Here is a 23,024-nt window from a genome sequence, read left to right as displayed (position 1 = left end):
AGTCAAAACTAGGACAAAACTTGCTAGAACTTCCCTTCCTGAGCAGACTTTTCACACTGATCATGAACCAATATGCCATATATAACTTCCAATTTATTCGACTTATTTGTAACATCACTGTCTTGCCAATGGGCTTCAGCCCTGGGTGAGTTCACTATGGATTCAGTGTGACCAAAGAAAATGACAGTAAAACGTTCTTGGGGTGACAGGGTTATACCCAACTTTATTCCCACAGTGGCAGGTCAATCACTAACATCCCATTCACTCACAGCAAGTCTGCATGTAGCAAGCCAGCCTCTACCTCTGGGCCCCTCTGTCCTCACAGCTGTCCTCTGGGCCCCTCTGCCTGCATAGCTGTCCCACACAGCCACCCTCTGGACCTCTGTCCTCTGCTCTCCTGCAGCCTTGCAGCAGTGCCACTGTGTCACCCAGAGCACTGGGTGGAGCTCTTTATATAGAGTCAATAGCAACGTATTGCCCACACGTGTATAGTGAGCTAGCTGACCAGAGCCAGGTGGGAATCCTGGCCACAGGAACTTTGATTTTATCCACTATCACTTACTCCAAATTTCTAGTGTCCTAAATTTGATTATTTCCAACACAAATTTCTGTGTGAAAACAGGTCTCTTCAAAACACAAGGTGCTGTGTGTGACTTTTTTTTAAAAGCAAATTATTTGATTTAAAGGGAAAAAAATTAAACTGAAAACTGATCACTATTTTCACTTGAGAAAATGAATTTCATGTCTCCATCTTAAAGAGAACTAAAGGCCACAGAAGTAGGTCACCAAGTTGGGGGGAAATCACCAGCTTTCCTATGGCATGTTAAATGTCTGTGCACAAGGCCTGGGTTCTCTGAAATAACCAGCATGCAGGCCAAGCACACAAAACCATTCCACATCAAAGATGTCATGTAGAGGTATCTGTGGATAAAATGAAAGTTCCTGTAGCCAGGATTCTCACCTGGCCCTGGCTGGCTAGCTCACTGCACACCTGTGGGCAATATGTTGCTATTGACCCTATATAAAGAGCTCGGCCCAGTGTTCTGGGCGACACGGTGGCATGGCTGCAGGAGAGCAGAGGCTGGAGTGGTGGCAGTGCCGAGGACAGAGGCCCAGAGGATGGCTGTGCAGGACAGAGGGGGCCCAGAGGCAGAGACTGGCTTGCTGCATGCAGACTTGCTCTGAGTGAATGGGATTTTAGTGATTGACCTGTCACCATGGAAATAAAGTTGGGTATAACCCTTTCACCCCAAGAATGTTCTACTATCATTTCTTTGGTCACATTGAATCCATAGTGAACTTGCCCAGGGCTGAAACCCATTGGCAAGACAGTACCATACTGGAAAAATTTCAAGTGTTATTAGCAATTCACAACCTAAAGAAGTCAGGCATTTTTCCTTTTTCAGAATAAGCTTATCAACTTTTATTTATAAAACATTGTAGGGATTAAGAATGTCATGTTTTTGGCCAGACTCTCACTGGCCTCTGGCTTCCAGAATTTGGGTTTGTCCAGAGAAAACATCTTGGTTCACAGCAGCAGGGCTTAGGGAAAACCAGACTGACCCCACTGAGAAGCACAGGTACACTTTTTTAAAGAAAACTGGACCAATTACCACATATGTAGACTCGAGCCTTTAAATGTGCATTGAAGAGAAATCAGGTTTTACCAATCATCTTTATTTTGGGTCGGGGGTGGTTTGGCTAAAGTTCTCCCCTCCTGTGAAATCTTCTGAAATTACTTTCAGGTCTGTAAGACTTGCCTCTCAGCAGTTCTTCGACTTCCTCGCGGGCCTTCTTGATTTCCTCCTTGGCCTGTATGGCGTGCATCTCTCTCTCTGGGCCCTGGAGAAAGAAACATAAAGACCCTGGTGTATGGAGATTACGCCTCCAGAGGGCTGACCGGGTGTCCGCGTTCAGCTTGTCCCTGCCTCCTGGAAGCCTCCACACCACCTGGGGGCAGCGGAAGAAGGAGTAGGAAGGCCCTAATACCTGGAACCTGTAAATGTGGCCTTATATGGGGAAAGGGTCTTTGCAAATGTGATTTAAATTAAGCACGTTGAGATGAGGTTATCCTGGATTGGCAGGGTGTCCTCCTGAGAGGCAGAGACTGACACACACGCAGACAGAAGAGGAGACCATGTGCAGATGGAGGCAGAGATTAGAGCCGGCCAGCCTCTGTTGCCTGAGGGTTTCAGCCCCAGGCAAGTTCACTCTTGATTCTGTGAGACCGAAAAAATGACAATGGAACATTCTTGGGGTGAAAGGGTTTATACCTGTGGGGAATTTAGGATTCCTATGGCCAGGATCCTCCCTGAACTTAAACCACCTGATGATGTAGTACACCGCCTGTTGCTAGGCTACCGTTTCCACACCTGCAGGCAATAAGCTATCATTGCACTATACAGAGAGCTCCGCCCAGGGCTCTGGGCGGAGACAGAGACGCTAGTGCTCGACCTACCACCGGGAGAACAAGCCGGGTAATAAACCCTTTCACCCCAAAGAACGTTTTGCTGTCAATTTCTTTGGTCACATTGAATCCATAGCGAACTTGCCCGGGGCCGAAACCCATTGGCAAGACAATACCCAACTTTATTCCCACGGTGGCAGATCAAGTGCTAGAATCCCATCCACCTCAGAGCGAGTCTGCATGCAGCAAACTGGTCTCTGCCTCTGGGCCCCTCTGCCCCAGCAGCCGTCTCAGTCTCTGTCCTCAGCGCTACCACCCCTCCAACCTCTGCTCTCCTGCAGCTCTGAAGCCCAGAGCACTGGGCGGAGCTCTTTATAGGGTCAGTAATAATGCATTGCCCACACGTGTGTAGTGAGCAAACTGACCAGAGTCAGGTGAGAATCCTGACCGTAGGAACGAACTTTCATTTTCTCTACACAGCCACAAACCAAGAAATGCCAGGAACTGCCAGAAGCTGCAAGAGGCCAAGGGAGAGTGTGGGGTAAATTGAAGTTCCTATGGCCAAGATCTTCACCTGAACCTATACTTACTGATGCAGTTGGCCTACTGCTAGGCTACTGCTTCCACATCCATAGGCAAAAAGCTATTATTGACTGAGTCACTATATAAAGAGCTCTGCCCAGTACTCTGGGCGGAAGCAGAGACAAGGAGGATTATAGACCTGAAGAACGTTGGGTGCAGATGTGATTCTAGTGCTCGACCTACCGCCCAAGGAACAAGCCGGGTAATAAACCCTTTTACCCCAAGAACGTTCCATTGTCATTCCTCGGTCTCGCTGAATCCACAGTGAACTTTTCCAGGGCTGAAACCCGTTGGCAAGACAGAGGGATCCTCCCCTAGAACTTCTGAAGGGAGTATAGCCCTACTGGGGCCTGATTTCAGCCCACTGATGCTGATTTTGGAATTCTGGCTTCCAGAAGTTGTGAGAGGATAGATAAATTTGTGTTTGTGGTAAATTAGCTGGTTTGTGGCCATTTGTTATAGCATCTCTGGGAAATGAATACTGCCCTTTCTTCCTCTTCCCAGAGCCTCTGGGCCCCTGTGCTTCTCCAGCTGCCCAGTTAACGGCAGTGAAAGGAGGCCTCGGAGCCTGAGTGAAAAAATCCAGGTGTGCGTTATTCACAGGAGGGTCAGGAGTACAGACACATCTGAATGGTTCCCATAGTCATCACTGAAACATTTTAGTAAGGCTTTATGGCAGAAATTAGGTTCAAGAAGAAATGGCTCATGAGAAAATGGCTTTATGATAAGCACCTTTAAACAATGGGGTGGGGAGTTTTCCATCTGAAATGCCTTAAGATACTTAAGTTTGAGTCACCAGTTTTGCAGCTAGTTCCAGTGTGATGTGCATGACATGGAAAACACTGGAAAAAGGGAATGAGGGAATTCCAATTAACATCAGGAAGGTGTTTGTGTATCCCCCTTGACCACTAGCATGCAATTTACCAACCCAGAGTTTCTGGCTACAGCAGAGTTGGTGGGGGAGCGGTCCTCCAAGAACTTTCTAAGTATGGCACACTAAGGGGACACCTGCTGCTCACTTGATTCACCTAAGGTGGCCACTGTTTAGTTACTGACACTGAATGGCATGAGAAACAAAATGTTCATGCCCATTAACAGTACACACCTTAGGTTTTAATACTTTGGCTCTCAAGAGTTATAAATTAATTTGTACTGATGGAAAATATTTTATCTTTTTTGATTTGAAGTCAGAGCTAAATTTTTACACTGGTTTCTCAGTATAGGGGTCTCAAAATGCACATTAAAAAAATATAGGGTTGTTCCATGTTGAGGGAACGAGAAGGCAAGGCATGGAGGGGGAGAGGACATTTGCAATGCATTTACCTGACAAAGAACTTGCCATAATATATAAAGAACACCTACAACTCAATAAGAAAAGGTCTGAAGTGGGCAAGTGACATAAACAGGCTGTATCAACCTGTTTCTGATGTTTTGACATCTGGAGCCTTGCTGATCCTGGAGGGATGGCCCCTCCCAGGGCCAGTGGATTCCTAGAAACAGTGAATGCCTGAAAGGACTCCTTTCCTGTGCAAACAAATCAATCAAGAGCACATCCCTAACCACCTCCTTTATCAGGCTCTCAGACTCAGGGCCATTATCTCTCTGCCCTCATCACTCCAGGACCTGGTACTACAACTGAGGACAGTTCCAATGCCCCAGGGCCCACAGGAATTCTTAAAACTAGCCAGTCCTCAGCCTGTTCACCCTGCCTCCCCTGTTCTTCCCCTTGGAAACCCCAGTAAAGTCTCCTTCCCACATTCTCAGCTTGGTCCCTCTGCTTCCTGACAGAGCCTGGTGCTTCCCTGTGTAGTTCCCCATGGTATGGCATGACCCCTCTTCTTGGGATCTTGGAGGAGAAAAAGCTATCTTCTCGATGGTGGTTGTTTCCTGCTCTGTTGATGACCCACAGGCACATGAAAAGGTGCTCCACGGGGCTGATCCTCAGGGAGATGCAAAGCAAAACCACAATGAGATATCACTTCACACCAGTCAGAATGGCTAGTGGCAAAACAACAAGAAATAACAAGGGTCAGCGAGGATGTGGAGACAAAGGAACCCTCCTACACTGTTGGTGGGATTGTAAATCAGTGCAGCCTCTGTGGAAACAGTATGGAGGTTCCTTAAAGAATGCAAAATAGAACCACCAGCAATTCCATTTCTGGGTATTTATCCAAAGAAAATGAAACCACTAATTCTAAAAAATAAATGTACCCCCATGTTCACTGCAGCATTATTTCCATAGCCAAGACAAGGAAACAACCTGAATGTCCATCAGTGGATAAATGGATAATAAAGATGGGTACATATATACAATGGAATATTACTCAGCCATAAAAATGAATAAAATATTGGCATTTGCAACATCATGGATGGACCTAGAGGGCATTATGCTAAGTGAAATAAACCAGGTAGAGGAAGACAAATACCATATGATTTCACTTGTATGTGGAATCTAAAAAAAAAAAAATGAGCAAACAAAACAAGATAGAAACAGACTCATAAACACAGAGTCCATGCCGGTGGTTGCTGGAAGAAAGAGGAGTGGGTGGGGGATGGGGTTAGAGCATTAATGGGGGAAGCTATAAACTTCCAGTTATAAAATATGTAAGTCACAGGGGAGGCAATGTACAGCACAGGAAATAGAGTCAACTACTTTGTATGGTGACAGATGGTAGCGAGATTTATCATGGGGATCATAATATTGTATATTGACTACACTTCAATAAAAACAAAGAAAATAGGCATTTCAGAAAAGGATGTCTAAATGGCCACAAAAATCCACACAACAGTGCCCACCTTCAGCTGTCATTGGGGAAAGCCAACTGAGACTGGAGACAGACACGATGACACACGTATAGAAACACACGAACCCCAGTACTGGAGAGGCCGAAAAACTGCAGGGTTGCAAAATGGTGCTGCTGCTCTGGAAACAGCCTGGTGGCTTCCTATAGGCTTAAATAACCCAGCAACCCACTGCTGGCTATTTATCCAAGAGATGAAAGCGCACATGCCCACTAAGGACTGTATGCAAGTATTCGTAGTGGTTTTGTTCACACTGCCAAACACTGGAAACAATGCAAATGTCCATCATCTGGTGAGGGAATAAAACTACTCGCATAAGCAGCACACTGAGCCACATTCCAACAACACGGATGAATCTCAGACACATTATGCTTGACAGAAGTGGTCTCAAAACTACCACTCACTCTGAGTCCTGTTTATATGACATTCTGGGAAGGGCAAAACTCCAGGGGCCGATACCAAATCAGTGGTGGCCTGGAGTCGGAGAGGGGGTGGCTTTGGGTGATGACAGACATTGGAGACATTGGCCTACATCTTGATTTTTGCTGGTGGTTTCACAGCTGTATGCATTTGTCAAAATTCACAGAACTGTATGCCCAACGAAGGGAAAATTTTACAGTATATAAATAAATCTGACTTGTCAACAGCTGACAATGACACTAAGCGCAGCCAAAGATGTGGCATCGACTGAAAGTCTCATCTGTTGCGGAAGGGGATGTAAAATAGGCTGACACATTAGAAACTGGCTGTGTGGGACCATGTAACTCAGTCTGTCCCCTGCTGGGCATGTGTCCACTGCAAGCATGTGTGGGGATGATCATAAAAGCTTTATTCATGAGCCTGCAAGCTGGGAGTGACTCCAAGCTGCATCAACAGAGAATGGATGCACACCTTCTGGAATATTCGCATGAGAAAAACAAGCTAGTGCTGTAGTCCATGATAGGAATGAATCTTACACCACCACGAGAATGAGGCAATACTGGATGGAACCATTTATATCAATTTCAGAAGGAGGTCAAATCCATCTATGGTGACAGAAGAGTGGTCCCTTTGGGGGTAGGTGCTGGCTGGGAGGGGGTGTGAGGAGGTTCCTGGAGCTCTGATGATGTTCTGTATCTTGGTCTGGGAGGAGTATTCATTAGTAAAAGTTCGCCAAGCCCTTTCCTATAGGTTAGATGCAAGGACAGTTATAAATAATGAGAGAAAAGCTGGTTGTGTGCCTCATACTTTGGTTTCGCCCCAGGTGGCCCTGCCAAAATTCTCAGCGTACTCTTCATCATCTGTGATCAGGAAGTTGTCGAAAATGGTTCCAGATCTCACCTGTGGATGACAATGAAGTCTTCCCTAATGATGTGAGAAATGTAACAACTTTTCACCAAGAAAACCATTGTCATTTGTTCAGTACGGTGATGCTTAACCCTGTTTCTAGAACATCTGTTCCCTCCAGGGCACAGGTTCTCAAACTTGGCTGCACACTAGGATCACCCCAATGACTCGGGCACTCAACAGTGTTTACGAACCTCTGCTCAAGAACTTAACTGTGCAAAGTGTGGGCCAGGGATTGGCAGCGTCGGCTGCACCTGAGAGCTTGCTGGGACTGTAGAATCTCAGGCTCCACCTGGACCAGATGTTGTCAGACTCTGCCATCCTGTCCTAAAGCTGATGGGTGCCCCAGGCCAACCCCAAGCAGAGGAGTGACAAATTCCCAGGGGAAAGGGGGGCAGACAGGAAATGCCCAGAGGTCAGGAAGTTCGGACATTTTGTCCGTTGCTGTATGTCTTGGGTCTAGGTATGGTTGCCGGGCACACAGGAGGCGCTCAGTGAATGCCAGCTGTGTGAATTAAGGAGTTCAGGCTGAAGTGCAGAGCTACGAGACCAAAGCAGATTGCAAACCAAGTGACCTGCCAAAGCTCCAGTCCAATGGCACCAATGTTCTCGAATTCTGAGAGGTCATATTCTGTCAAATAGTTGGTGTTTTTCATCTTACGATGGAGCCAAATGTGTTTGTTGATGCCCTCTGGTTTTAGGCCGCCCTGGAACAACAAACTGAATGTGGTGGCCCCGAGAGATGAGGGCAAGGAGGGGCAGCCCGAGGGACAAGACCCCACATACCTGGTTTGGAGGCTTCTGCAGCATAGATGCCTGCCCCTGCCTGTCCAATTCAGTCCTGTTCCAGTCGCTTGACTTGTTGGCACTGGCATCCAGAAAATGCTTCCCCTGGTCCTTAAATATGTGTACGAAAAAAAATTGGATTCTCGGATTTGAGAAAGGAGATTCTTAACTACCAAGAAGCAGGAGGCAGGCCTGTGACCCTGGTGGCAATTTCTCCATCAAAAGGGCCACGTGTTCAGGGTTCCCAATCCCCCCGGGGGCTTCAGGCCCACACACAGCTGGGCTTTCCCGCCCTCATGCTGGGCATGGTTGCCGCACTCTTCCAAAGCTGCTGAAGGGGATGAGCACGGAAAATGGAACAGCGGTTGAAGTTAAAATGACGGGTCAAGAAGTGGTGGTGGGACGAGGGGCCACATATTTACTCCTGGTTAGGATAAAGCTGTCCTTCTACATCACTGTCATACACAGAATGTTCCAGAGGGAGGCTGGACAACTAAGATATGTTCCAAGATTTATCTGAGGACTGCTGGGCAGGAGGAGAAAAGCACTTCTATTATTGAGTCCACATATATATGAAAACACACCATACACACACATATATATACACACACAATACACGTGACACACACATATACATGCACATATAATACACATGCACACACATAAACATATGGCACATGTACACATACACCTGCATTACATATGTACATATTGTACACATACATATATACTTACATGATATTTATGCGTGCATACATATACATGCATAATACATATGTGCGTGCATCACGTGCACACATGTATGCAAAACATGCATGCACATGCATATACACACATGGCATATGTACGCATATACATGTGTGCTCGTGTATAATGCATGCACATGCACACACGTGCTGCCTATGTATATCTTTACATGTACACACGTGTATACAGATAAATACATGCACATTTTAATATACACATTTATATGTATTTATATGGCTTAATAGGTATTGAATAAATATTTGTTGAATAAATGGGTAAGAAAAAGTTGCTGTGGATTAACATTCAGATAAATACATAAAAGCATAAAAGTCGTGTAAATGGTGTTTCTCTTTTAGAATAACTGAGAAATACTGAGACTGGCTTTTCCACGATACTCTGTAGCTTCTCAAGATGGACACGTGGGATTTATCCTCTCCTGCTTTTTGTCTGGACCCCAACCAGCAACAGGTGAGTCGCTGCTGTGTTGTGATCCGGGAAATGGTTACAATTCAATCCAAGTAACTGGCTCACTTGTAAGTGTGGGCTATCAAATCACAACGTCCTGATGAACTAATTTGTCTAGGAGCTCTCATAGAACTGAACGTGTGGACAAAAACAGCTCGTTTGGAGGCCAGCGTCTACACAGATGACCAGCTCCACGGGGGGCCGGCCGCACAAAGCTGGGCTCTCAGGCACACCTGCGCTGCCAGGCCGGGTCCTTGTGGCCCGGAGGCCACCAGAACCCGCATGTTTTACCGCACAGCCTGGGGGCGGAGGGTCAATATCTTTGCCATTTGGTGCTGTGTTTAAAGTAAACACTCTTTAACTTTTTGGTTTGCTTTGAATGTAAGAAAGGGAGGGGGAAATTTTGCTTTCTTATATTTCTTTTTCCTTGAGAAATGATGGAGAGGCCTCACATAACTGGGGTTTTACTCTGACCTGAAGACGTCCCCACTCATTGGTCACTGTGGATTCCAAATTCCACACATTTATTTTCGATTATCTAGGGAAAAAAGGATTGCCAAATAATTTAAGTCTCAACACAATGCCATTTTACTTTAGTAGTTGCACCGTGTCCATGATGAAGTACTTGGCCATCAGACAGCAAGGCCGCTAATAAGTTTTAAGCTGCCAGAAGTGCTGTGAACAGCATCCCAGTACTCTTCCTAGTGGAGGCAAAGACAATTGTTTTCAAACAAATGGCTCTCAATTTGGTGTGGTGTTTGGATTTCAAAACAAAGGGTTACAACAAATAAACTGAAAACATAAAAAAACAAAAAAGGTAGCTTGTAGTGGGTTGAGTGGCAGTTCCCAAAAAGATTGGTCCATGCCCTAAATCTCAGAATCTGGGAATGTGAGCTGATTTGGAAAAAAGGATCTTTGCAGATGTAATTAAGGTCAGGATCACAAGGCAGATCATTCTGGATTATCCAGGTGGGCCCTAAATCCAATGACAAATGCCTTTCTAAGAGACAGGAGACACAAGGGGAGGAGAAGGCCATATAGAGCTGGAGGCAGAAACTGGCGTGATGCGTTTACAGCCAGGAATACCTGCAGCCAATGGAAGCTGCAAGAAGCAAACAAGGATCGTCCTCTAGAGCCCACAGAAGGAGGGGGGCCCTGCCCACACCTTCATTTCTGACTTCTGGCTTCACGAGGAACTGTGAGAGACTACAGCTCTGTTGTTTTACACCACCCACTTTGGGGTACTCTGTCCCAGCAGCCTTAGGGTTGCTGTGATGTTAACTGGTTCTTGGTTGTTAGTCACGAGGGTGAGGCCCAAACAATACTTCACATTCAAATGCAGAGCAACAACAAAATCAATTTTATAATGGCTGCTGATGCACTTATCCCTTTCAAAAATTGGTTAGAAAAATACACCCTACTTGCTTTCATTTCGATTATCCTTCCCAATACCTTGACACATGCAAAGATGCAGCCGGTGTCGGCACACACGCTCTGTGGAGAGCAGTTTGGTGGTTACAGTGCTGTCATCCTGATTGCCAGTCACGCAGCAATGGACCAGCACCCGGATACTTACAAACCCTTTCTAGCGTTGTCCGGGGAAAAGCCCACACCTGGAATATGTCACCTTCAGCCTGGTCCCAGTCCTTTGACTCTGCTGAAGACGTTTCCATTTTCTGAAGTGATGTTAAGTTCCAGTCATACTCAATGCTGCCGGACTCAATCCCTTGACCATCAATTTTCACTTCGTAAGTGAGGTCTGGCCTTAAGACCAGAGTGTAGAGGTGTGTAAAGCCATCAACCTGCATGGTGTAGGGGGAGAAAAGGGAAACAGTGGGACACCCCTGATGTTCCTCGGCAGGTATAAACATGCAGTTTAAGTCATCATTGGTCAAAGCCTTGTAACAAATGGCAAAAGGAGGAATGCTAGGAATCAGGGTTGTCTTGACTAAAGAGGGTGTCCTACAGAAGAAATCGCCCTTAGGTGGACTGCGTCCTTACTGCTAGCAAGCTTCTCTTGAGGGGCTGATTCCCTTTTGCGCAAAGATGATGGCTCCCGCCTAAAATCCCACAGGCAGTTATCACTGGGTGGAGGGTCTAAACCAAGGGGCCACTGTGCTTGATTTATGAACAATTACGTACTATACAACTTCTTATTGTGTATTCAGAAAGATCTGATGTGAATTATTAATTCAGAAAGATGTGAAATAGTGCTCCTTCCACAGATGTGTCTTTTGTTTATCTAACAGGTTGCAGAGCGGGGGAGCTTTCTAGTGTCTGAGCTGTCCAGCAGTTTAAGCTCCTCAAGCGCAGGCCCTGTGCCTCCCATGGTCACAGTTAAAGCCCCAGGGCCGACACTAGAGAAGCACTCAATAAACATTCAATAAAGGATGGGTGAGTGGGTGCCTGGGGAGGCTGGGGGTGCACGGGGTGTGCCTGCCCATCAGCAGCGGAGGGTACTCCTGTACCGTACTCCAGTGGTGGTTCTCAAAGTGCAGTTCGGCAGCACCAGTGTTTCTGGGGACATAGGGAATGTTCATTCCCAGGTCAACCCCGACCTGCTGCATCAGAACCCAGGTGGTCCACCTCCCTGTCCCCAGCCCCGGCTGCTTTCACAGGCCCCCCAGGGGTGCCAATGCTACTCAGGTTTGGGACCCACCACTCGAGCATCTTAAAGGCTCTGTCAGGAGGATTCTTACCCTGCTAAGAGCCAAAGCTAAAGGCCTCTTCAATACCTGTTAGCTCTGCCCCCGGTGACAGGCTGCTGCTGTCCACACTGCGGCTGACGGCTCTCCTCAGGGTCTGCCCTGTGTCCCCCTTGGCCTCTGTACCCACTGTGACAGCTGAGGACATGCTTGTCCCAATGCTCTCCACTACTTTCATCTCCACCTGCCTTTCCTAATTCAGACTTTGGGCTCAGTCTGGCTTGCTGGCACCCTCCAGGATTTGGTCCCTGGCCCAGAGCCTTCTGAAAGATATCATCCACTCCTGCATGTATGCAAATGGCTCCAAACCCACATCTTTCATCCCAACCATAGGCTTGAGCTTCAGACCTGAGTTTCCAAACACTCACTGGACACCTCTACCTGGATGTCTGCCAGGATTTCACAACCGACAGTTCCAAACATGACTCCTGAGTCTGCCCTGGCCCCCTTACTGACCTTGGTTTCCCCTGCTGATTAACGGCAATGCCACTGAGAGTCGTCGGCCACATCCTCAGCACCCATGCTCCAATCATCACAAAGTCCTCTGGATCCCACCCCTGAATCATCTGTCAAACACTGCCGTGTTTTGCATCCCACCAAAGCCGTGGCCTGGCCATCTCCCCAGTCTCCCTGCCTGGTGAGCACCCGCCCCTCCACCTGCCATCCCCAGGACATTGGAGATATTTTTCTAACATGCAGATCAGATGCCCCCTCCCCCTTGAAAACCCTGGAGGGCTGAGCACTGCTTGCAGAGAGGTTCCCAACCTTCCCTGACTGTGTCACAGAACACACTGTGTTCCTCCCCAGGAAGACCATAATCCTGCCTGGCTGCTGTGAATTAGTGCTCCTTCCACAGATGTGTCTTTCATTTTCCTCACAGGTTGCGGCAAGAGCACAGGGCTGAGGGCGTTGTCAGCCTATGGCCGCCACTCGGAGCTCTGTGGGCTTGCTGGCCCAAAGTGCTCATGCTCTACCTCCCCAGCATGGTCCAGGCTGGACCTCAAAGTCCCCACAGTGTCATCCCTGCTCTCTGCCACACACCTGAGGGGCAGCTGAACAATTTCTTGGGCATCAATCGCAAAGACCTGCCCACTACAGTGGGGAAGAAAGAACTGCATTTCAAGACCTCCCTCTCCCCCACAGGAGGGACATCAGGCCTCCGTGGGCAGGAGGGACCCGCTGATCCTTTAGAACCATCAGGTCAATGGATGGGACCCTGAGAAGGACAGCACTGCAATGGGCTACGTGATGGCACCAGTCACTCCATTTTGGTTGGGACCGTTTAAGGCACAGGGATGGACATTTCCCCTCAGTGCCGCCAATGATCCTGAAGCACACGTAGCCTCCCACCCAATTTCACCCAGACTCATGGAGGCCTCCCATGTGGCAGTTTTGGGTGTGGGGGCTACCCCAGGGACAGATCCCTGCTTCCTGGCACTGACATTCCAACTGGTGGGGGGTTGCACTGGGGAGTGAATCCCCCCCACCATGCCAGGGAACCTACATGAGCTGCCTCCTTGGAGAAGCCCCAGCCAGACCACTGAGTTATACGGTGGGCCCTCCGGCATAGAGTGTTATTTTCACAGGCTCCCCTGGGTAAGAGGTTAGGAAGTATGCTTTTATTTTGGAAATATTTCCTTTTTTAAATGGTTCGACATTTTGAGGATTAATTTCTCCAGAATTTTTTTCATCCTGAGTATTCCTTAATGAGGATAGGTACGGTTGAAATGTGACTATATTGCTATAACCCTTATGGGGCAAATTGTAATATGATGTCATAGCTTACAGTAAAAAAGCCAGTGTGCCCTCCTCATGGGCAAAAGCTTTAGGAAGCAAACCACAGTGGCAGACAAGAGTCTCTGACGGGCCTGCTAGAGACAGGGAGCTGTTTGCTAGGACCCATCCCCTGGGCTCAATTCAATATTTTTAAGATCAAAACTATTTTCTCTAAATTTACGTTATCAAGAGTCCACACAGTCACTGATTTGAATACAAAGCACTTACCTTACACCTGATGGATTTCTTGTTTGAGTGATACTGATTCTTGAAATGTAAAATAACATGAACTTTCTTGATATCAAATCCACAAATATCAGGTCCTACAAAAAAAAAAATGAGCTGCTCTCAATTTTCTTCTATCCTTCACGGGATACCCCGAACCATTTTCCTGAGACAATCTACAAGATACAGGAAGCTTAGTGGACCAGGAATCATCAGACATACACAGTGGAGACATTTGAATGGGGGTGACGCTCTCCTCCATCTCGTCCCCTTTCTGGCTCCAGCAGCCACTTTGGACTCAAGCATAAACCAGGAAGTAAGCAAAGGAAGGTTTAACAAGCTGGTAAGTGTCCCCAAATTGCTGCTGGGCCTTGGGCCTTCCCTGTGAAGCGGGGCCCAGGGCTCCTGCGCCTGTGGGAGGGCTTCGGAGCTGGACTGACTGGTCACAATCCCAGCCGTCACTCACTGTGCTGGGACATGTTTGCAACTAGGTGGCCTCCTCATGCCTGGGTGTCCTGCTCTATAAAATGGGGGTGTTAACCTTGACCCCACAAAGCTATTCTGCCAATTAAATTAGCTCATTACATAAAGTGGTTAGTATGGCAAAGATCAGTGTTTGTTGTTATTCTTACGTTTATTATTATTATTATGCCCCAAGACAACATACACACACATTCTTAATGACAATCCCAAATCAGAAGCAAAAGAAATTATGATCAGTATGTAGGTTCTGATCAACTATAAAATTCAGGAGGTGTTCCATTCAAAAGTTTAAAATTTTTCAACTGGCACAGGGTGTTCCAGTCACTAAAGAAATGGACTCTCCATTCACCTGATAGGAGACAACGAGTTCTGAATATACTGCAGTCCTGCAGGAGGGAATCTGGAGAATTCGTCAGAGCTTCTGAGGATATTTGGAATTACCCTGCCGTGTCTTTCTGGCCTTGAGTCTTGGGAATGTACTAACTCACCCGGGGTCTTTCTGTCCCAGGTGGAACTGCACCACACGCACTGATGCCAGGCCTGCACCCCACCCCACTTGCCGGGATTCTCAGAAGCAAATCCTGTGTAGACACAGCAGATGACTGCAATGTCTTCTAGAACTTGCAGGGATGAACCTCCAGAATAAATAAGAGGTGCAGGCTGCATGTAATTACTTAAAGAATATTATCAATTTGCCAGAGTAGATGAGGCACTGAACTTGGAAGGAGTGCTCTGAGGGACAGACAGAGAGCATCGCATCTGTCTTGCAGCTGAGTACTCAAGAGGACGCAAGTTTATGTAATGTCTTTTTTTTTTATCTCTGGAAAACACTCCAGGTCAAATTTTAAAACAAAAGCTACGGTATGTGTCGCATGAAGGCCTACTACCTTGGGATGGAAATGTGAAATGTACTTTTCCTTTGAAATTGGGTCAGAATTTCCCTATTTCTGAGCACCTACATGCTCTTAATATTGACTTAAGCTTCAGAACATGCCCAGGCCTGACCAGAAAGTCTAAGCATTTTCCGTTAACAGCAACCATAAAATATTTATGCACATAATGGATTTTTTTTCAGGAAATGGGCTCTGAACTTGGGCTGACCTGACTTTGGGCAAGCAGTTTAATCTTCTGTACCCTAGTTTCCTTATTTGCAAAATAGGGGCTGTGTTACCTACATAGTTGAATTGTGTGTTTTTATCCATCTGCCTATCTCTGTCTTTTGATTGGAGAGTTTAATCCACTTACATTTAAAGTAATTACTGATAACAAGGGAGTTACTTCTTTTGTGCTGTTTTCTATACGCCTTAGAGCTTTTTTGTCTCTCATTTCCTGCATTCCTCTCTTTGGTGTTTATTTATATTTTTGGTAGTGAAATGCTTAAATTACTTCTTAATTTCCTTTTGTGTATATTCTATAGCTATTTTCTTTGTGGTTACCATGGGGACTACATTTAGCATCCTGAAGTTATAGTGCTCTTATAAATTTGACCTTATACCAGCCTAACTTCAATGACACATGAAGCTCTGCTCCTTTACAGCTCCATCCCATGTCTTTTGGTTATTGACAGCACAAGTTCCATCTTTATACACGGTGTGCCCCTAACATGAACTGATTACTTAAAATGTATTAGTCTCTTAAATTATGTAGTAAACAAGATTTCAAGTTAGAAACCTAAGTTATAGTAATGCTAGCTTTTATACTTTTTTTCTTTAAACTGTATCACTCTCTTAAGTCATGTAGAAAACAAAATGTGTAGTTACAAACCATTCTTATAATAATATTTGCTTTTATAATCACTCATGTATGGATCTTTATTGAGAACTTTATTTCTCCATACAGCTTTGAGTTACTATCTACTGTCCTTTTACCACCTTGCAGGGAGGGTCTAGTGGTCACAAACTCCCTCAGCTTTATTTTTTTTTCTTTTTCTTTTGGTATCATTAATATACACTTAGATGAGCAACACTGTGGTTACTAGATTCCCCTCATTACCAAGTCTCCACCACACACCCCATTACAGTCACTGTCCATCAGTGTAGTAAGATGCTATAGAGTCACTACTTGTCTTCTCTGTGTTGTACCGCCTTCCCCGTGACCCCCCCACTACATTATATCTGCTAATAGTAATGCCTCGTATTCCCCTTCTCCCTCCCTTCCCACCCACCCTCCCCAGCCCCTTTCCCTTTGGCAAGTGATAGTCCATTCTTGGGTTCTGTGAGTCTGCTGCTGTTTTGTTCCTTTAGTTTTTGCTTTGTTCTTAATGCTCCACAGATGAGTGAAATCATTGGATTCTTGTCTTTCTCCACCTGGCTTATTTCACTGAGCATAATACCGTCCAGCTCCATCCATGTTGTTACAAATGATAGGATTTGTTTTCTTCTTATGGCTGAATAATATTCCATTGTGTATATGTACCACGTCTTCTTTATCCATTCATCTACTGATGGACACTTAGGTTGCTTCCATTTCTTGGCTATTGTAAATAGTGCTGTGATAAACATAGGGGTGCATATGTCTTTTTCAAACTGGACTCCTGCATTCTTAGGGTAAATTCCTAGGAGTGGAATTCCTGGGTCAAAGTGTATTTCTACTTTGAGTTTTTTGAGGAATCTCCATACTGCTTTCCACAATGGTTGAACTAATTTACATTCCCACCAGCAGTGTAGGAGGGAGGGTTCCCCTTTTTCCACATTGTCACCAACATTTGTTGTTGTTTGTCTTTTGGATGGTGGCCATCCTAACTAGTGTGAGGTGATATTTCATTATGGTTTTAATTTGCATTTCTCTGATGATCAGCGATGTGGAGCATCTTTTCATGTGCCTGTTGGCCATCTGAATTTCTTCTTTGGAGAAGTGTCTATTCAGCTCCTCTGCCCATTTTTTAATTGGCTTATTTGCTTTTTGTTTGTTGAGGTGCGTGAGCTCTTAGTATATTTTGGATGTAAACCCCTTATTGTATATGTCATTTATGAATATATTCTCCCATACTGTAGGATGCCTTTTTGTTTTGCTGAAGGTATCCTTTGCTGTATAGAAGCTTTTTAGTTTGTTATAGTCCCACTTGTTCATTTTTGCTTTTGTTTCCCTTGCCCGTGAAGATACATTCATGAAGAAGTCCCTCAGCTTTTTTTTGTATCTGGGAATGTCTTAATTTCTCCCATACTCTTAAAGTACAGTTTTGCTGAATATGATTCTTGATTTGGCAGGTTTTTTTCTCTTTTAGCACTTTGAACAAATCACACTACTGTCTTCTGGCCTCCAAAGTTTTTTATGAGAAATCTGTCTTATTGAGAATCTCTTGTATGTACCAATTCACACCTCTCTTGCTACTTTCAAGGTTCTCTTTGTCTTTTTTGAAAGTTTGATTATGTGTTTTGGTGTGGGTCTCTTTGGTCTCACCTTACCAGTTTGGTGAGCTTCTGGATGTTTCCAAGATGTTCTGTGAAATATTCACATATTTCATCAAATTTGGGAAGTTTTCAGCCATTATTTTTTCAAATACCCTCTCCCTGCCCTTGTCTCTCGCCTCTTCTTGGGACTCCTTCCAGAGCGTATGTTGGTCTGTTTGATGGGGTTCCACAGGCAGGTCCCTTAGGCTCTGTTTGCTTTTCTTCAACTTTTATCATTCTCCTGCTCAGCCATTGTCCTATCTTCACGTTCATGGATTCTTTCTTCTGCCTGTTCAAATCTTCTTGATTCCCTCTAGCGAACTTTTTCATTTTAGTTGTACTTGACAACTCCAGGATTTCTTTTTGGTTTCTTTTTAGATTTTGTATCTCCCTATCAGTTTGCTTTGTTCACACATCATTTTCTTGATTTTCTTCATATTCTCCCTCAGTTCTTTTAGTATCTTTCAGACAGCTATTTAATCAGTCTAATACAGTGTGCTACTGTATCTTTTTTAAGGGAGAATTTATGTTGCCTGATTTTTCTTCCTTTGAATATGCCACATGTCCCTCTTTGTATGCCTTGTGAATATTTGCTGAACAGTGGATATTTGAATCTAATAATGTAGTAACTCTGGGAATCAGATCATCCTTGTTCCCCAGGGTTTGCTGGTTTTTTTGTTATTAAAAAAAAAAAGATTATTGTCAGCTAGCTTGGTGCCAAGGGTCAGCCTGAGGTATAAACTTAAGATCTTCTTAGATCTTTTGAATCTTTCTCTGGCCATGTCGGGTCACTCTCTGGTTTTCCCTGCATAAGCAGTTGGTTTTTAATGTTCTACTTGTTAATGCCTGGCTTCCTAAAGGGAAAGGAGGAAAAATGAAGGGTGGGGAGGAAAGGTGCTGGCCCTTTAAATACTCTAGCAGCCACTTCAGCTGGAGGGGCAGGTGCAGCAACATGGGGGAAGGCACCACGAAGGGGGAAGGCACCACGAAGGGGGAGGGTACTATGAAGGGGGAGGGCACCATGAAGGGGGAGGGCACCATAATGGGGGAGGGCACAACGATGGGGGAGGGCACCACGAAGGGGGAGGGTACTACGAAGGGGGAGGGCACCACGAAGGGAGAGGGCACAACGATGGGGGAGGGCACAATGATGGGGGAGGGCACAACGAAGGGGGAGGGCACCATGAAGGGGGAGGGCACAAAGATGGCTCTCATGCTTTGTCTGCAGCTCTGTGACTAGAAGCAGCAGTCGAAGATGAGGTCCCTGATATCTGGCTGGTAAGGTCCTCTTTGCCCTCACTGGCTCCTGCGAGCTATGGGGAAAGCTGCTCTAAGAGCACGTGCACTGCTGTCTGTTCTGTGGCTGGGGGCGGGGGATATATCGGTGGGCACAACTGTGCTAAGAGCTGAAATTGACCAAAATTAACCTTTCCCAGTCTTCCTCTGGAAGTTGCAATTCTTCCAGAGACCCCAGAGTTCCAAAATGGTTATATGAGATTCCGCCAGTACAATTGTCTAGGTCAGGAGACAGACGCTTGGTTCTTCCTACTCCACCACCTTCTGAGCATCCTCTTCCTTTGTAAAGCTTTTTGAGTCCACACACTGTGTGTTACCTGTGGTCCAATGTGGTTCCTTCCAAATTCCAACACAAATTTTAACCAATTACCCTTGGTGTCTGGAGATACGTTATATATTCCAGGGGTCAGTAAGCTTTTTGGGTAAGGAGCCAAACAGTAAATATTTTGGCTTTGTGGGCCATATGGCCTGTCACAACTACTCATGTCTGCCATTCCTGCTTGAAAGCAGGCATAGACAAGATGTAAAGGAATGGAATGAGGCTGCATTCCAGTAAGACTTCACATGTGGACATGGAAATTTGAGTTTCATGTCATTTTCATGTGTCAAAAATATTATCCTTCTTTTGATTTTTTTTTTTCCCAATCATTCAATATGTTAAGACCCATTTTCAGCTCACAGGCCATAACAAACACAGGCTGTGGGCTCATGTGGTCCATGGCCAAGGTTAGCTGACCCCTGGCGTATTCAAAATACTTAGGGCTACATTAATGTTGAATAAATAACTTTCCCAAAAGCCCAATGGACTAGTATGGTTGCTTTCTTATAATATTAACTAGGTTTAACAGTACTAAAAACCTTTGGTCAGATACTCCACTACTACCACTTCAGCAGTCTTACTCTAAGGATTCTATGAGGTGGAAGGGTTTTCAAAGTCACCAGAAATGTTTGCGTCCTACTCACCAAACATAATATAATACTGGGATTTTCCATTCAGGTTCTTCTGATCCACGTCGGCAGGGAAGACCTTAACGTAGCCCCCTCCGCAGTCCATCAGCTGCTCGTGTTTCACTGTGTACTGAATGATCAGAGTCTTCCCTTTACTGCTAAATGGTTTGAACCGGGCAGAGATGGCGTAGAAGCGGCCATTTTGAGTCGTTTGAAGACCTTTAAACAAAAAGCACCCGTGAGGTAATAGGAATGACACTGTTCAGATGCAGGGAATTCAACGGTTTGTCCCTCCCCCACCCTCAGTAATAAACCTCCTAACCATTTACGTCAATCCAGAGCCTATAGCACATGTTTATAGTAACATGCAGTGGGCATACCACTAATAGGCTCTCCACTGCCACACACATCTATTTGACATGCTCAGATGGTTTTGTACTTAATATGCCACTGTTACGTCTTAAGTTATAAAAACATTTCAGTTGTCAATGACAAATACGCAATCTAATTATGGACAAAAAGTTAATTTTGCTTCCATTCATCACCCAAGGGGTGGGAATACACAATGAAGCTTGGGTAGCAACTAAATTGAAAAACAGAGCATTCCACATCCTTTCCCTTTTTCTCATCGTCCAACAGTGAATTAAGAGACACAACGGTGGATGAGGACAGAGTGTGGATCTGTAAAAAAGGGGTTCATTGCATGGGGTGAGCTGGCCCACAGGTGTTACCTTTTGATGATGATAAAACAGGCTATGCCATGTAAATCATCTCATAAGTTTGGGCTTCGCTTCAAGACCAAAACACCCTTTTTTGGTAGACACTGGGCTCTGTGCCAAATCCTTATCTTACACTGGAGCATTAGACAACCCTGAAAACAGAGCCCAACTTTGTAGAACCTAGTCTTCCATGCTCCACACTCTGGCCCCCAGAGCTGCCTATGCTGAGAGTCATCAGAAATGAAGTTGGCATTTCCTATCAGTATGGCCAAGCCTGAAATCACGGCTGGCTCCCTTCTAAGACCACACCTATGGTTTTCTCTCTCTTTCCCTGCCTTTCCCTTTCTCAAGGATTCATAGCTTCCCCCCTTCTCTTATCCTCTGCCATTCAGGCAATTCCTAAAGCCTTATGACTCCCTGCCTCCCTCCCTGCCTTACCACCCTCCTCAGCTACTCCTGTCACCTCTCACCCCTTCTCATCTCTTTCTGACCCAATTCTATGTATCTTTCCATTCATTGCTTCTATGCCATGGTCCTGGGATGCCACAAAAGAAGGGGCCGAACTACCCAGCATCCCTAGTGCCTTGCACATGTGTGCACTCAGCAGACGTGTGCTGGAAGTGAGTGAAATGCACACAATCTCAAGATTCTGGATTGGAGGAAGGAAAAATGTGGACAAAAAACACAAACAACTCTAGTGGAAACTTCTGTCCTTGGACAAGCTTCTGGAACAGCCTGTTTATTTCCACTCCACTATTTGTCCTATAGCCTGAATTTTTACCAACGTTTCAGTGAACATTGCAACAAAACAATGCAAATACAATAGAAAACCAGAGGCTGCCAGGCAGGACAATATTGGAGTAACAAGGGTAAGGGGTTTGAGTAGAGGATGGTGAAAGAGGGAAACTTTTCATCTAAATGAGAGGTTGCAGGCTTTTTCTGTTAAGGCCAGAGAGCAAATATTTCAGACTTTGTGAGCCATTTGGCCTCTGTCCTAATTACTCCATCCAGACTTTACAGCATGAAAGCAGCCATAGACTATATGTAAATAATGGGAATGGCTGTGTTCTGTTAACTTCACTTGGACACTGGTATTGCATATATTGCATTGAATTTATGTGATTTTTATGTGTCATATTGATCCCCTTCTGATTTTTTCCTCAACAATTAACACAAAAGCCATTCTCGCCTCACTGGCTGTACAAAAAACAGGCACTAGATGGGCTGTGGTTTGACACTTTTAATCACCTGTAATGAGAGGAAGCCAGAATAGGTATTAATTATCCTTGGCACTGGGAGGCTACCGACTGGGGTGGGGTGGGGACACAAGGGAGGCCTCTGAAAGGGGGTGGGTGGGAAGAAAACATCCCCTATCTTGACCTGGGTGTACAGATGTAAACAATCATTCTGTTGAATCCCTAATATCTGTGCATGTGACAGTATGTAACTTTTACCTAATTTTTTTCTTCTTAAAGTGAAAATAAAAATAACATATCTTCTAATCTTTTTTTCCCCTCTGAAGGTTTAGGCCCTGGGGTCTTCCAACGTATCAGCCTAGCATACATAAAGCAGGGTGATCTTGGGCAAGTAAAGAGAGGGGAGAGAACGAAAAATAACACCAGACACCCAAGTCGTGCCTCAGTTTCCCCACCTGCAAAATGGGCTTAAGAGGTGTTAGGGATGTTCCACACGTACCTTGAAATAAGGTTGTTATGGGTGTGTGTGTGGGGTTAACGTTTAGCTCATTTTCCTCATGATTCTTACACTAACCTTTGTCTTTCTCTTTATGACCGTAAAATTTCCCCGACGAGAGTCTAAAATGCCCAAACTGGGAATTATTGGTGGACTGCACCCATCGGTTCCTCCAGCGCTCTGCGGGAGGAAACCACACAGGTGAGGGCTCTGACAGTTAATCTGGGTCACGGGGAGGGTGGCGGAGGCCCTGGACGCTTCGAAGCTTCGAGGAATTGCCGCCACGTACCCCGCGGTAACCCGCGGGGCACAATGGCGACTCGGGCAGTCCGCTGGAAGACCTTATACCCCCATCATCAACGGCGTCGCCCCTTCACCTCCGTCTATAAATTCCTCCTGGAAGTAGACGGTGGCCAGCGCCACCCGCAGCACCCAGACCGCCCAGAGACAGACGCGGGGCAAAGCCATGGAAGCTGCGCTGTGCTGCTGCTCGTAACCTCCTCTTTCCTCCCAGCGGTCTTCGCGGTGCGCCGGGCGCGGCCGGGAACTACAACTCCCGTCACACTCGCGATTAAGACCCGAGGCGCTATTGGGCCCCGTCGCGCTGTGCATGACCGGCCCACCCTGTGACTACCATTCCATGACGCTCAGCCATTGTAACCTAGGGCCCCATTGG

At 45.8% G+C, this 23,024-nt stretch overlaps 1 protein-coding gene across 2 annotated transcripts; it reads right to left on the bottom strand.

The window, feature by feature from the left end:
* Positions 1-1,427: 1,427 nt before the first annotated feature.
* Positions 1,428-22,872, bottom strand: CALR3 (calreticulin 3). 2 transcript variants are annotated; one of them, XM_036876140.2, is made up of 9 exons: positions 22,726-22,872; positions 22,427-22,528; positions 19,953-20,156; positions 13,825-13,919; positions 10,729-10,917; positions 7,904-8,014; positions 7,693-7,824; positions 7,019-7,111; positions 1,428-1,842 (listed from the first exon to the last, which is right to left on the bottom strand). In XM_036876140.2, the coding sequence occupies exons 1-9, from the start codon at positions 22,814-22,816 to the stop codon at positions 1,702-1,704; spliced, it is 1,158 nt and encodes a 385-aa protein (XP_036732035.2). In that variant the 5' UTR covers positions 22,817-22,872; the 3' UTR covers positions 1,428-1,701. The 2 variants fall into 2 exon arrangements, with proteins under 2 accessions (XP_036732035.2, XP_036732036.2); XM_036876141.2 differs by lacking the exon at positions 22,427-22,528.
* Positions 22,873-23,024: the final 152 nt, after the last annotated feature.

Source organism: Manis pentadactyla, chromosome 12 (assembly GCF_030020395.1).
Source record: "Manis pentadactyla isolate mManPen7 chromosome 12, mManPen7.hap1, whole genome shotgun sequence".
Classification (NCBI taxonomy): Eukaryota; Metazoa; Chordata; class Mammalia; order Pholidota; family Manidae; genus Manis; species Manis pentadactyla.
Note: the sequence above shows the minus strand (reverse complement) of the source record. Positions and strands in the feature narration are given on the sequence as shown.